At 42.7% G+C, this 15,648-nt stretch overlaps 1 protein-coding gene across 1 annotated transcript; it reads right to left on the bottom strand.

The window, feature by feature from the left end:
* Positions 1 to 7,132: 7,132 nt before the first annotated feature.
* On the bottom strand, positions 7,133 to 8,873 carry LOC120967125 (uncharacterized). Its single transcript, XM_040393723.1, has 3 exons — positions 8,766 to 8,873; positions 7,741 to 7,959; positions 7,133 to 7,456 (listed from the first exon to the last, which is right to left on the bottom strand). Exons 1-3 carry the CDS (start codon positions 8,871 to 8,873, stop codon positions 7,133 to 7,135), a joined length of 651 nt encoding a protein of 216 aa, XP_040249657.1.
* Positions 8,874 to 15,648: the final 6,775 nt, after the last annotated feature.

Below are 15,648 nucleotides of genomic sequence, written 5' to 3'. Positions count from 1 at the left end.
GATGAGAGGGAAGATCATCATTGGCCGACCCATGTGAGCATTATAGCAGTAATTTGATGGTTTCAGCATGGTATAAGAACTTATTAAAGGGGCTGACACAACCACCATAAGCTGACACCAAGACTGGAACATGTAAGGACACCACAACCATGCATCGAACAACTCCACTCTCCTATGAGGACAAATATTGTCTCCAATAGCATTCCAACATGATATACGAATGAAAACACCGGCATGACATAATTAAAACCCAAACCAACATAGATGAAACCACAACAAAACAACCAATTACAATAATCTATACTAGAGAAAAAAGAGTTAGTCACACAAGAGCAGAACAGTGCGGCGAAGTGCGCATTAGCCTTTAGTAAGATAGTAAGTGTTGGGAAATGTAGTAAAAAACAAGATCTTTTTTCCACCCTACGAGTTAATAACCGGGGTCACTATGAATATGAAGATGCATGGAAGGTTAGATCTGATCATTACCAATTTTGAGTTGCACCGGAAGAAGAGTTGGTGTAGATTGTTCTTGAAGTACCTTGAACAAAGAACAAAAGCACGATCTCTCTATGGATTGCACACCTACAAGATCAGCGATCTAGTAGCGCTTCGCCTCCAGAGCTTGGCATCGCTGGAGAAATAGAAGAGGGAGGACCAGCCGCGCGGCCTCTCTTATTTTTCTAGAGAACTAGATGGAGAGAGGGGCGCCAAGATGCATGAGAATTTTCTATGTCCAAAGAGGGGGGGCACCCCATGGTTGTTTTTAGGTGGCGGGGAGGGGGCAGCTTGGAAGAGGGGCCTCCCCTGCTGTGGAGCCGCACCAAGAGGTGGGCCCCATCCCTCAACCCTAGCTGCACCAAGTTGTGACTTGGGGCCAAGGCTAAGGGGTGATCCCGCCCTATCGGGCCTTAAGGCCCAACTAGCTGCCCCTAATAGGCCTATCCTATTTGGGCAGCCCAAGGCGCCTCCTATAATTCCAGACGGCTGTGGGTAAATCCAGGAGCGCTCTTACATAATTATTTTCCCTTTTGGAACTTTTCCACCTTCCTAGTTCTCTCTGAAATGCTTCTGGTTTCCTCGAAACACTTTCGGTTCTCTCTAAGAAAATCCGTTACCTCCAAAACTTTTCTCGTGATATTCTTCTATGCTCCTAGATCCTATAGTGCTCAACAGATCGTAAAGCCTTAAGTGTGTGATCCTACATGTTTGCTGAAATATAGACATGCCTAAAACACTTTTTGCTCAATGACCGTGGAACATGGACATCCATATTGAACCCTATACCCACATGAATGATTATTGACTGAACCTATAGCTACCCTATGCTATTCGTTTTGTTCAATGATCAATAACGAAACCATGCACATACATATTAACCTCTATACTCACAAGGATGATTATTGACTAGACCTATAGCTATCGTATGCTATTCATTTTTCTTTGCGATACTTTACAAAACCCAAGGTGAGATATATCGGCATCCCCCTGAGTCAAACACATTATCACCATGCCAGTCTCCTCATTATAGGTTTTGTCTCTTTTCTCTTCCGTTCCAGCATCCCCGTGATCAAGTCACGTTGTGTCTAGCCAGATGATGATGGATGTCGTCACAAGGTCCTAAGAATATCTCTCCATCACCGGAGGAGCAAATCCTAGTCTCGAGCTATGAAGTCCCTTATCAAACATTTTGGATGTTATAGTAAAGAAAACATTTTTGATGAATCTATAAGTTGTCTTTATGATCACCCTATTACGGCTGAGGTTAGAACAACCCCAAAGTGCATCGTCCAGTATGCAGTGACCCGATACTCTCATGGTCTAAGGAATTTTGCATACATTAACTTCTCGTGTTATGGACTACAAACTTATGACGAAATCATCTCTTAGTATGACATACAAACTTGCGAAAATCCATCTCTGCACCCGAGCTCATCTGCACCCGCGCTGACAAAAAAAATCAAAACAAATACTAGAAAAATTCATAAAATTCCAATTTTTTTGTGCGGTAGAAAATTTGATGCGTGAGGTCCGCTCCAATTTCCAAATCATTTGAACATCTGATGAGGTCTTAGCAAAAAAGACAAATTGGGGGTCTGTAAAATGTTTACTGTTCATGTACTGTTTTGTCCCGATTTGTCTTTTTTGCTGAGAGCTGCTCAGATGTCCAAATGACTTGAAATTTGGAGCGGGCCTCACGCACCAAATTGTCTACCGCACAATTTTTTTTGGAATTTTTGAATGTTTTTATTATTTTTTTACGATTTTTTTTTCTAACCAGGTGCAGATGAGCCTGGGCACCGAAACGCCCTACTCACAAACTTGGGTCAATTCAACACGAGTGTTCTTTTAACATAGTGACCTCAATGTTGTCGACATCATCGTTACACTTAACTATGCCCTTGATCAGAAAAACAAATCATCATGCAACACTTGAGCTAATCCTAGAGGCAAGACTAGGAATATTATTTTACTATTTATAACTCTACATATGCACGTGAGTTTTCCTCTCAGCCTCTTGGTTTTCGCAGGCTCGAGAGCCATAACAGCTATATCGTAGAATATAAATATTAATCATAATTGGAAATAAATAGTATCTTAGTTATTACATCTAGAGCATATTTCCAACACTAAGCTCAATCGATTTGGAGCCTCGTTGTGCATGGGGGTTGTGGGGAATGTATGGGCCCGACCCTGTAAGAGTATATCTCGCCGGGCTGGTCAATTTATTGGGTTTTGAGAAGGTATTGCCTGGTTTTTTCTACGTTTTTACCGGTTTTAGTTGTTGTTTTTCCCTTTTTTTTCCTTTTCTTGTTTGTTTTTTCTTTTTCCATTTTTTCACATTTTAATTCACGAATATTTATTACAAGTTCTAAACATTTTTTAAAACTACGAATCTTTTTTAGAATTCGCATACATTTTTTTAATTCATAAAAAATTAAAATTGATGAATTTGTTTAAATTTTATGAGCATTTTAAATTTGTGATCATTTTTCAAATTCATTAACATTGTTTGAAATCCAAATGTATATTTTTGCAAAAAATAATGATAAAATTCAAGTTTTTAATTCATAACATTTTTTATTTAATATTTTTTGAAAATATGTGAACTTTTTCAAATAGAAAAAATATGATAGCCGGTATTTTTCTGATCTAGCAATGAAGCGAGCGGAAAAAAACTAAGCAAGTGAGAGCTTCATTGGTGACAGTAATAATTACATGGTTTCGACATGAAATAAGACGTCCCAATGGGCGCACACAACCACCACGAGCTCACACTGAAGTCGAAAAGTGCATTGACACCATAACCACACATCTAAAAGCTTCACTCTCCTCTGAAAACAAATATCATCTCGAGCCCAACAAGATATACAAATGAAAAAAAATGCGGAAACATATTTAAAATCCAAGCCAACGTAGATAAAATAAAAATGGAACAATCGACCACAATAACCTACCAGAGAAAAAAAATCACATGAGTGAAGAACGGTGCGGCGAAGCATGCATTAGCCTCTAGTACAATTTGATATGGTGCCAAATTGAAGGTCTGTCAAGGCTAAGACCGGGCGTAGGTAATTTAAATTTAAATTATAGTGGCATGTTGGGATATGTTCTCAAAATTATAATTATAATTATAGGTGAACATGTTAAATTTGAAAGAAAAAAATGTTGAAGTTCAAGTGCAGCCCATGTTCTCTCAACGTTTAGATTTGAACAATGGACAAGGTGGAAGGCGAGAGGGAATTTGGAGATGTGGCATGAAGGCATGATGTACACTAGGCTAACTCGTATGGGGGTTAACCGAAAATGCCCAATGTGTATCCAGAAGTCATTTTATGGTGCTTAAACAAACATGCAGTGTAACACAAAATTATTTAGCAGCCTTTAGAAGTAGATGGCAACTTACATTTGGTATGGCATCTTAGTGGTAACTAGCTAGCAATATTTTCCTAAGAAAAGTTTGGTGAAACAAGAGAGCTACTGCTCTCTGCGTTTGGGAAATTATGCCACTTACTTCAAGTAGTCTTCATCTTATTTTTTCGGAACAATGGAGAAATTTGACATTTTTGTCGATTAAAAAGTTTCAACATGCTTGCCAAGGCAATGGCTAATGTCTCAAACTGAATCCCACTCTCCCGGTATTAAGTAACACGAGTATTTTGCACCCGCCAACCCCCAAAATGTTGCCTCTTCCTTAATTGTGTTGACAATTATTGTAGGGAGGTTGCGATGTGTTAGAATACCCTTAACAAGGGAAGCCAACGGGCTTTCTAATAGATGATTGTTTTGTAATGACGGTCCACCAAGTTTCGATTGAGTCATAGATTTCCCAAGCATTAAATTGACACCTTGTATATCGAGCCATTGATTTTTTGTGTGGTATGTATTCCTATGGAATAGCGGGCTTTTTGAAAAGTGCACGCACCTTTGTTTTCAGAACTTGCTTGGGGGGAGGGGGGGACGATATCTGGTATTCTTGATTGTGCACCAAACTCCCGTAACACATTTTTAATGTTGAAGATTTTCTGAAAAAATCAACGCATTCACACAACATCAATCAATGTTGACACAAAATTTCAATCAAAATTTGAAACATTGGTCATGATACAAAAATGACAAATTTCACGCTGGATAGAATGTAACATAAGTTGTGCTTTAGATTTCGCTCATTATCTCCTTTAGTAACATGTTTCACATTTATGTATCTTAAGCTGTATTTCAAATTTTGATTTGAATTTTTGTGACAACATTGATTCTTGTTGTCTCAATGTGCTAATTGTTTTCAGATTTTGTTCAAACATTCAAAGAATTTACATTTCGACAATGTCCATACTTTCAACACAGTAGTATTCATCATGGTGGTCGTGGCTAGTGAAAATTGTACCTTGTAGGCCAAGACTGCCGACTAGGCACTATCATCCATGAATTTCCATCTAATAAATGGATACGCCTTTTCTGAAGGATAGCAAATTCTATTTTTTTGAAAAACACCACATATATTAATTAAGTCAAAGAAAAGTTCTTACAATCATTCGTTACAGCATACACCACGCAGGGCGGAACAGAATTAAAAAGAATCCCATCGGACCTAGTACTAAAGCTAAACTTAGCAATCTCATGTGCCACCCCGTTGGCAGTCCGACTTATCTTTGCAATATTAAAATTTTGGATCATCCTAGATATACTCAGAGGCTCATCCATCAGATCAGCCGGAGGGGACCTGTCAAGCTTCTCATTTGCAAGAAACGAATGTACGAAAGCACAGTCAATCTCTAAGATAATAGATTGGTGAAGGGTGATACCTATATAAAGTCTTGCGAGGCAGGTGCGGAGCTCAGCTTCATTCACACTGGTACACCGGTCAATAAAGTCCCACGAAGAAACAATAATATCTCCAGAAGAATTACGAGCTACGACCTCCACACTGGTTGCATTAGTACTCTCCACAAAACTGGCGTCAACATTGATCTTGATATGATCATTAGGGGCAGGAGTCCACACCACATGATCTTTTAATAGTGTGTGATCCGCTACAACTCCGCTCACCTTCTCCTTACCTTTGTTGCTAGCGTCCAATTGAGCGGTGTCATGACTAGACGTAAAAGTGGTCCAAAAATTGTCCACAAAATGTGCAGAGCATTAACGAATTCTTTCCCCTTCCCAAAAATTAAATCATTTCTCAAGTGCCATGCTCGCCAGAAAAGAAACGGGATTTGCTCCCTCTGCCGCAAACCCAATTGCGCCAGCAAAATCAATAACCAATCTGGTCCAGTGCACTTGAAGAATTCTTCATCCGGAATATTCCACCATTCTCTCACGGCCATTCGAAGAGCACGAGCTTTTGAACAACTCACCAGAGCATGAAAGATGTCTTCATCTTGAGCCCCACAAATAGAACATATACATGAATCAGTCTGATGGTGCTTAACTCTATTCATCTGGACCGCCAAGCTATTGGTAGCAGCTCGCCAGGCAAAAATCTTGATTTTCTGAGGTATATTAGCCTTCCATATTATCTCCCAAATCCCTCTTTCCCCCTCTGGTTCGCCACTAGATTGGCCAACAGGATCTTGGCTATCCTTCAAATAAAGCGCAAAATTGTACGCACTTTTAACAGAAAATATACCATTCTTCTCATGGTGCCACGCAACAAAATCCCCATCCCTGGAGGCCTGAATACGAATCTTAAGAATTTCCTCCGCATCATGTGGATAGAATAGATACTTGATCAAATTTTCATCCCAGCACTTACAGCCGCTCATGAATAAATCAGATACCAATTTCAACATGGTATTGTGCCTTCTAGCTGAGATTTTTAGGCCATGCCTCCTAGGTATCCAATTATCCCTCCATATATTAATACTAGATCCATCACATACCCGCCGAATGATCCCCTTCTTAAGAAGTTCCAGGCCATGTGTAATACCTTGCCAAGTCACAGTACTAGCATATGTCCCTGAGGGTAATACTTTGCCTTCATCAACTTCGCACATAGCGAATCCGGGTAAACCAACAACCGCCATGCCTGTTTGGCCAAAAGAGCTTGATTAAAAAGCCCGAGATCACGGAAACCCATCCCACCCTTACCTTTTGGTCTTGTTAGTTTGTCCCATGCCAACCAATGAGTTTTTCTTCTTTCTTCTTCATCTCCCCACCAAAAGTTCCTTATAATCTGGGCTAACTCCTCACAAAGGGAAGCCGGAAATTTGAAAATCCCCATAGCGTACACAGTTAGAGCCTGAATTACTGTTTTGATTAAATCTTCCTTGACTCCACAAGAAGCATATTTTTAACCCAGTCAGAAAGCCTTTTCAAAAACTTATCTTTAGTATACTGAAACATACCGGCCTTCATTCTACCCTCTTGGACTGGTAATCCAAGATATTTATCCTCGAACCCCTCCACAGTAATTTTTAAGATAACCATAATCCCTGTTCAAGAATTCATCCGATTGACCAGTTAACTTGCCGATTAATCCCTACTTGTAGGGTTACCGAGTAGCCGATAAACTGAAAAATCGTCCGATTAATTGATTAAATGGCTGATTAACTTGCCAATTAGCCGATTAATCCCCTACTCGCCAGCCAACCGAGCAGCTACCAGTTAACGATTTCCTCAACAATGACCATAATAGTCACTTGTTTCTCCAAGATGCATTTTTCCCAAACATTATGGAACATTTATCAGGGCTTAACATCTGTCCAGTTCCCTTCTCATACACCGTCAGTATATCTTTAATTGCTAAAGCTTGATCAAAAGAACCCTTGAAAAATAGCAGACTATCATCTGCAAATAACAAGTGAGAAATACCAGGCGCTCGTCTAGTCAGTCCGATTTCCTGGAGGACTCCCCTGGCACATGCGTCATTAAGCAACAAAGAAAGCGCCTCGGCCACAAATAAGAACAAATATGGAGATAAAGGATCTCCCTTCCTGAGCCCCTGAGAAGGTGAGAACGACTGCAGCAAATGACCATTAAAGCGCACCGCAGATTTCACCGAAGTAACACATGTCATAACCCATTTAATCCATTGCGGCGCAAAACCCAACGCACCCATCATACTTTGCAAAAATTGCCAATCCACACGGTCATAGGCTTTGGCTAGGTCCAACTTATAAGCACAATATTCCCCTCTTGAATCCTTAAGCGTACTTAACGATTGCATACATTCAAAGGCTATAAGAGCATTATCAGAAACTAACCTTCCCAGAATAAACGCACTTTAGGTAGGGGAAATCATACCATCGAGGAGCGGTCGCAACCTGTTACAAGACACTTGGAAATAATCTTGTAGATAACATTGCACAAACTGATCGGCCTGAAATCTTTGATTGTTTGGGGATTCTTGATCTTCAGGATGAGAACAATAGTTGTATTATTAATACCATCAGGCATAATTCCAGAGATAAAAAACTGCTGCACAGCCTTGACAATATCATCTTTGATTAGACCCCAATTCCGCTGAAAAAACCTCGCAGGAAAGCCATCTGGCCCTGGCGCTTTTAACGGTCCCATTTGAAAAAGGGCGTCACTTATTTCTTTTTCCGTAAAAGGTTTACATAAATCATCATTCATGTCATCAGTCACACGGGGCTTGACTAATGAAATAATGTGGGATGGATCGACCGAAGCATCACAAGAATAAAGTTGTTTAAAAAACGAGTTTGGATACCTTTCATTTCCTCCAGATTTTCCGTGAGACAACCATCATCCTTCCTAAGAGCCGAAATAGAATATTTTTTTGCTCTCCAGGAAGCTTTTCGCTGAAAATATTTTGTATTACGATCTCCCCCTTTAATCTTGTCCAGACGAGATCTCTGCTTCCACAATATTTCTTCCCTGATAAGAAGTTCATCCATCTCCCCTAGAATTTTCTTTCTTTCCAACACAGCAGAATGATCTGTTCTATTTAACAAAATGTCTAGTCTCTTACGAGCCTAGTCAAGTTTCTTAGGCAGATACCCAATATGCACCCGACTCCATCCATGAAGAGATTTCATTAATTTTTCTAAATTATTGGCAACATCTTTCAGATCCTTTATATTTGATCCTCTATTCCAACAATCATTAATCTGTTCATTCCAAACACGACCTTCCCTCTCCCAGTAAGATTCATATTTCAACTCTCTAGCAAACCTCCCCTCCCGAGCATTACCCATCAACTCAATTAAAATGGGGCAATGATCAGATCTGGAGCTATGGGAGACCTTACATTGAGGGAAAATAGAAGACCAAAGAGGGCATGCCACTGCACGGTCAAGACGTACCTTAACATTCTTGTTGCCCTCTTGCATATTATTATATGTCCACGGAGCACCTTGAAAGCCCAAATCAAATAAATTGCACTCCGACAGAACTTCATGAAAGTTAGCCATGAGTCTAGGAGATCTCTTATGTCGAGAGAAATGTTCATTTTTCCACATAGTTTCATTAAAATCCCCCACCATAAACCAAGGTCCAACACCAAGAGGTTTAATCCGCCTCAAAACATCCCACATAACATACCTCTGGCTCGCCTTAGGCTCTCCATAAATAAATGTGCACCTCCACTTTGTACCATCACCCTTGTTGACGTACATGTCCATAAAATGTTCACCATATTTGTTTAGCTCACAAGAATATGCTCCATCCCAAAACACGACTAGACCTCCACCTTTACCATGGCCAGAAACAGTAAACACATTATTCATACCCAACCGGTACCGCAAAAGCTCAACATACTCTTTATTTTTTCTAGTTTCCGAAAGAAAGATAACATTGGGACGGTGCGTCTTAGTCAGACACACAAGCTCCTGAACCGTACGAGGTTGTCCCAGCCCTCGACAGTTCCAACTGAGGATTTTCATGGCTCCTGACGGGCGTCATCAAACGCACCCGTCAGTTGACCGGCAGCCCCAGGGCCGGTTGCTTCCTTAGGAGTGCCACCTTCCTCCTTTTCCTCTCCTGCAGATTCTCTCCTCCTCTCCCCCATCTATCTTTAGTTACATGAACCATAGCCCCATCGGCACCTACTACAGCCTCAACCCTCTCACCACACACTCTTTTACAAGTTACAGAGATGTCATTTTCACTCTTATACTCTAAACTCTCAGAGCTATTGCTATTCATAGTAAAAACTAAGCCTTGATCTTCAGAACGACGCCTCTTACTTCCCGCCGTGCTCTCTAGGATGGCAGCATAGGAGACCTTACGACTAGATAACTCACTGCCACTATTTGGGGGAGTGGGAACCCCAAACTTGACATGCTTAGCACACACACCATGAACTGAAGCACGCTCCACTTGCTCCTCTCTGTACATTCTTTTCCATCGGCCCCATTTTGATTCAGCTCCATTTTCATCAAAGTCCAGCCAGGAAGCACTCCTGGCCAAACCAGCAAGGACGCCTGTTGAGCCACCATCAGCCGGCAGCACCTTTGCCGCAACTAGAGGTAGAGCACCCTGGTCAGCCTCCTTTGCCCCAGTGTACCTAGCGCCATCAGCCGCACCAAGCATCACCGACTTGTTCTGGTTTACATCACCTGCAACATGTTTGTGAGCCAACATAGCAGCAGCAGAGCAAGTGCTACCTCTTGAGCACTGCGTTGGTTTTCCCTTGAAGAGGAAAGGGTGATGCAGTAAAGTAGCGTAAGTATTTCCCTCAGTTTTTGAGAACCAAAGTATCAATCTAGTAGGAGACCACGCTCAAGTCCCACGCACCTACACAAACAAATAAGAACCTTGCAACCAACGCGATAAAGGGGTTGTCATTCCCTTCACGGCCACTTGCAAAAGTTAGATCTGATAGAGATGATAAGATAATATTTTTGGTATTTTTATGATAAAGACTAAAAGTAAAGAAAGCAAAATAAACGGTATTAGAAATAGCGGTAGATTAATATGATAGAGAATAGACCCGGGGGCCATAGGTTTCACTAGTGGCTTCTGTCAAGAGCATAAGTATTACGGTGGGTAAACAAATTACCGTCGAGCAATTGATAGAATTCAGCATAGTTATGAGAATATCTAGGTATGATCATGTATATAGGCATCATGTCCGTGACAAGTAGACCGACTCCTGCCTGCATCTACTAATATTACTCCACACATCGACTGCTATCCAGTATGCATCTAGAGTATTAAGTTCATAAGAACGGAGTAACGCTTTAAGCAAGATGACATGATGTAGAGGGATAAAGTCATGCAATATGATATAAACCCCATCTTTTTATCCTCGATGGCAACAATACAATACGTGTCGTTTCCCCTACTGTCACTGGGATCGAGCACCGCAAGATTGAACCCAAAGCTAAGCACTTCTCCCATTGCAAGAAAGATCAATCTAGTAGGCCAAACCAAACTGATAATTCGAAGAGACATGCAAAGATAACCAATCATACATAAAAGAATTCAGAGGAGATTCAAATATTGTTCATAGATAATCTTGATCATAAACCCACAATTCATCGGATCTCGAGAAACACACCGCAAAAGAAGATTACATCGAATAGATCTCCAAGAGAATCGAGGAGAACTTTGTATTGAGATCCAAAGAGAGAGAAGAAGCCATCTAGCTAATAACTATGGACCCGAAGGTCTGAGGTAAACTACTCACACATCATCGGAGAGGCTATGGTGTTGATGTAGAAGCCCTCCGTGATCAATGCCCCCTCCGGCGGAGCGCCAGAAAAGGCCCCAAGATGGGATCTCACGGGTACAGAAGGTTGCAGCAGTGTAAATAGGGTTTTTGCTCCTCCCCTGATGTTTTCGGGGTACGTAGGTATATATAGGAGGAAGAAGTAGGTCGGTGGAGCCACGAGGGCCCCACGAGGGTGGAGGGCGCCCCCCTGCCTCGTGGCCTCCTCGTTGATTGCTTGACGTCCACTTCAAGTCCTCTAGATCACGTTTGTTCAGAAAATCACGTTCCCGAAGGTTTCATTCCGTTTGGACTCCGTTTGATATTCCCTTCCTTCGAAACACTGAAATAGGCAAAAAACAGCAATTTGGGCTGGGCCTCCGGTTAATAGGTTAGTCCCAAAAATAATATAAAAGTGTATAATAAAGCCCATTGAACATCCAAAATAGATAATATAATAGCATGGAACAATCAAAAATTATAGATACGTTGGAGACGTATCAGCAAGTCTCAGTGTCAGTAGCATCTTTGGCCAAGTGTTGCCCGCATGCATCAGCTAAAGCATCTGGTTGCATGTACCCAAATACACTTCCGCCCAGCAGCACAACCGGACGAGCTTCCGGCTGCGTCCCAGTAGAAGAGGCTCGGCCAGCTGCTGTACTGGGATTAGTCAGCGTGAGCCGCCCCACCTGGGCGGCCCCCGACCCTAGTACACGCTCGTCCTCTTGACCATCTTGAGGGGAGACGTCCATGCTCCTGGCTTCTTGACCGCCCGTCGCCGGAGCCAGCAAGGGTGAGGCCGCCACCGACAGCTTCTGTACCGCCGTAGCCACGAGCCACGACAGTGACTACCTTTTCCGGCAGCTTGACCAGCTCCGAGTTGTCGTTGTCCTGAAGATCCCGGTCGTCCCAGTGACCTCCCAAGCTGAGGTGCCGCCGACCAGGGCCGCCCGAAGCTTGCATGGTGCTCCAGAAAGCCGGCGCCTTGATGTCGTTGGAGAACTCAGGCTTCCGAAGTTCCTTAGGGATTGTACATAATCTCGCAGTGGTATGCCCCAACAAGCCACAACAAAAGCAAAAATTTGGCAATTTTTCATACTTAACATCATATAGGATCTCTACCGTACTGCCGACCGGGGTCGTGTCGATGATCTTCCTCAGGGGCTCGTCGACGAGATGCTCGACCCGGACACGGAGATGCTCATCGACGATCTTTTTGTTTCGGTGGGCCACTGCGAGGACCTTTCCGAGCTTGCCGCCCAGGATGTAGCCCATCTCCACCGTCTTGATCGGTACTGGAAGGCCCCAGATTTGTGCCCATAGCTTGATGGAGTCGAGGCGCACATCGGCCGGATTGCCGTCTCCGTCGAAAGCCGCTAGGATCACATCATCATTTCTGAAATGCCATGGCCCAGCGTGCAGAACGTGATGTCGATCCCCGTCCTCCGCGAAGGTGATGACGAAACAGCGGTCGTCGCTCGTGACGCGTTGTGCCACGGCCTCTCCTCGGAGCCGCCATGGCCCCCGAAGCTCGTTGACGACCGCCTTGGGGTCGACCAGGTACGGCGAGAGAACCCGGGCGACCGCCAGCTTGCCCGCCACCGCACGCAGCGCTGCTTCCATGTCGATGACGATCGGCTTGTCGTCCATCCTCGAGAACATGGCTGCTTTGCTCTTTCCGCTCTAAGGTGACCCCTTGCTGCATCCTGGCCTGCTTATATCCACACACTTCCTCCGTTTTTAATTACTCCCTTTGTTCACTTTTATAAGGCCTTGAAGACATTTCAGACAGGGTGCAAAGTAACTTATTTTCAGTTGTCTGAAATGACTTATAAAAATGAACGGAGGGAGTACTTGACATGTTAGTTTTTTCTTAAGTTAAACTTTATAATTGTTGATCAAGTTTATAGAAAATTTATGGATTATAAAAATCTATTTACCAAATCAATACCAGTAGATTCACCATTGAATGTATTTTCACATCATACATATTCATTATTGTAAAGGTTCATAAATTTGGTTAAAAAGTTTGACTTGGTAGAATGCTAATATGCAGTGTATTTTCTTTCCAGAACATTTTTAATCATGTCTTTTTCTTTGATTTAATCTTAATATATTTTGGGGCAATATCTTTGGGCCTGATCCATTCGGTCAGAAATTTTAGCTTTTTAGCATCACCCACCGTAGTGGTCGTGAAGCACTCTATCTTGCTCACTACAAGATTATATGCTTTGTAGTTTATCATTATAGTTCTCGGTAACTCCTAGCTGAGCTCGAGTGCATATGTTCTTGGCTTTTTTTTTTTTTGAAAAGGAGGAAAACCCCCGGCCTCTGCATCTGATCGATGCATACGGCCACTTTCTTAATTATTAGCACAAAACCTTACAAAATCGTACAACAGTAAGACCAGAGCCACCATCTTCGCAACCTCTGTCGCTACTCCTATCCAACTGATGAAGGGGCGCTGACGGTCTGGGCCTAATACCAAACAGACCTCGCAGCCAAACCTAACATCTAAGACCTGATGTCCCAACCTGGACGCCTGCCGGGTATGGGCACCCACCAGTCCGGCGTGCTCCTCAACCAGGCCGCCTGCCGAGTATGAGGCCGCCACAACCACCTACCACATATCCATCTTCAGAGCTGTACTGTTGCAATATGTTCTTGGCTTAAAGTGATAAAATGCATTGTATACATGAACAGATATATTTTTCATAACCTTTGAACTTTACAACATGTTTTGTTTTACAAGGGAGCCTGGGATCACGAAAACCAACATCCAATCTCGGCAAAAGAAGTTGGGAGTGACCGTCCTCTATATCGATTGATGGAAGCAAACATTTTTTGCGAGATCCAAAACCAAGTCAATTGTAGTCTTTGTTAAAAAAGTTAACTATAAGTAATCTCTAAAAAATATAAAGGAATATATATTTCCTTACAATAATGAACAACAAAGCATGGAAACAGATTACACAAGTTAGTGCAAACTGAGCCTTAGATGGTCTGGTTCCTTGCGGTGGAACCAGCCCACCGGGGGGAGGGGGAGGATTTGTGGCACGCAAGTGCGGGGGCATGCATGTCCCTACTGCCCGCTTTTTTTTTGGCCTACGATTTTTAAAGTTCTATATAACTTTTAAACAAAAATTCCCAATTAAGTTGTGTTTTGATATTTGCGTTTCTCGTGACCAACACTTTTAAATAAGATCCATTTTGAATATAGTTTGCTGACTTTTAGAAAAATATGTTAAGTTTTAATACTGAAAGTTAGTACGAGCGACCGATAAAAAGCAATTATTTTGTGCCTATGATAGACAGAAAATTTGCTTGAAATTATATCTTTGAAACTGGTTGAAACTTGACAGTTTTAGATGCAAAAATAATAAGTTTCATTTTAAAACTTCAAACCTTTTGAGGGATTTTCTTTTTACTGTGCCCTCGTACGAGATTGAACTACTGCGTGAATCGGGAGGCAAAAATGAGCGAGCTACGATACTTGGCATGTGAGCGCCCGTGCACTGACGTGCCCCTGCGCATTTTCGCCCACCCGGGTTCACGTTCTGAACTTAGCATTGGAGCTCGCATTTTCTTGGATTTATTCCGGACTGTCCGGTGATATTCGTTCAACTGGAGGAAATGTTCCCATCAACTACGAAGGCGCATGTAGTGACTTCATCAATCTCAAGATGTTGTGCCGGCTCACTATCTCAGAAGTACTCCTAGGATAGGGTGTGCGTGCATGCGTTCATAGGGACGGGTGTATGTGAGCATCTGCGTTTGCACTGGTGTTAAAGAAAAAAATATGGCTAGGACACAGTCGAGTGAGACTTAACAAAGAAAAAAGAACAACTGGTTCTTTTTCATGAATCTTAATGAAAGATCTCACAAGTACAGCGCCGACCAAGACCTAACCAAGTCTTAGTCGACTGAGATTTAGCGTAAAAAAATACACAAGTTAGTTTTTTCGGCATGCCCTAACAAAACATTTAGGTAGGAACTAAATTAGCCCTACATGTGTAAAAATAAAAACTTTTAAAAAACTTGTAGCCGTGGATCTTTCTGTCCTGTGTTTGGTTACAGCGGGTCCGGACCCCGTAATCAGATTACGATTTCTCAACCTTTATATCCCTTCTTTTTACTGTGACCCGTGTCGAAATTCCACCTACCTTCACTGCATCAATCATGGACGCCTGCTGCTTTTCCAAAAATCGGCCTAAACTGCGTGTCGATGATACAACATGCTAGTTCAAAGATTCTCCCTTCACTTTGCGTACACGTACACTTCACAAATTTGGTGCCAAAAAGACTCCCGTCGCCTCTTTCGGCCCAACGACGGACGACACAGGCCTCGGCTGCGCATGTGAGGAAAGCACGAAAACCGCCGTGGACTCGGCGCACAGGCATGGAGAAGAGAACGATCGTCGGGCGGGCGGCGCCACACGTAGGCTCCGCATGGGATCCCACGGGCAGGCCCCACGTGCCCCTACCGCGCCCGCCGCTCGAGCTATAAGTACCCGCGCTTATCCCACTCCGGTTCC

This window comes from Aegilops tauschii, chromosome 6 (genome assembly GCF_002575655.3).
Source record: "Aegilops tauschii subsp. strangulata cultivar AL8/78 chromosome 6, Aet v6.0, whole genome shotgun sequence".
Lineage (NCBI taxonomy): Eukaryota > Viridiplantae > Streptophyta > Magnoliopsida > Poales > Poaceae > Aegilops > Aegilops tauschii.
This window is presented reverse-complemented; position numbering and strand designations above follow the sequence as displayed.

Coding starts and splice junctions, on each gene's coding strand:
- LOC120967125 (XM_040393723.1), bottom strand. CDS start 8,873: ATGGCTAACTTTCATGAAGTTCTGTCGGAGTGCAATTTATTTGATTTG. Junction 7,960..8,765: donor AGGGCAACAAGAATGTTAAG/GTACGTCTTGAC, acceptor AGGTTTTTTCAG/CGGAATTGGGGTCTAATCAA. Junction 7,457..7,740: donor GTTGCGACCGCTCCTCGATG/GTATGATTTCCC, acceptor CATTTGCTGCAG/TCGTTCTCACCTTCTCAGGG.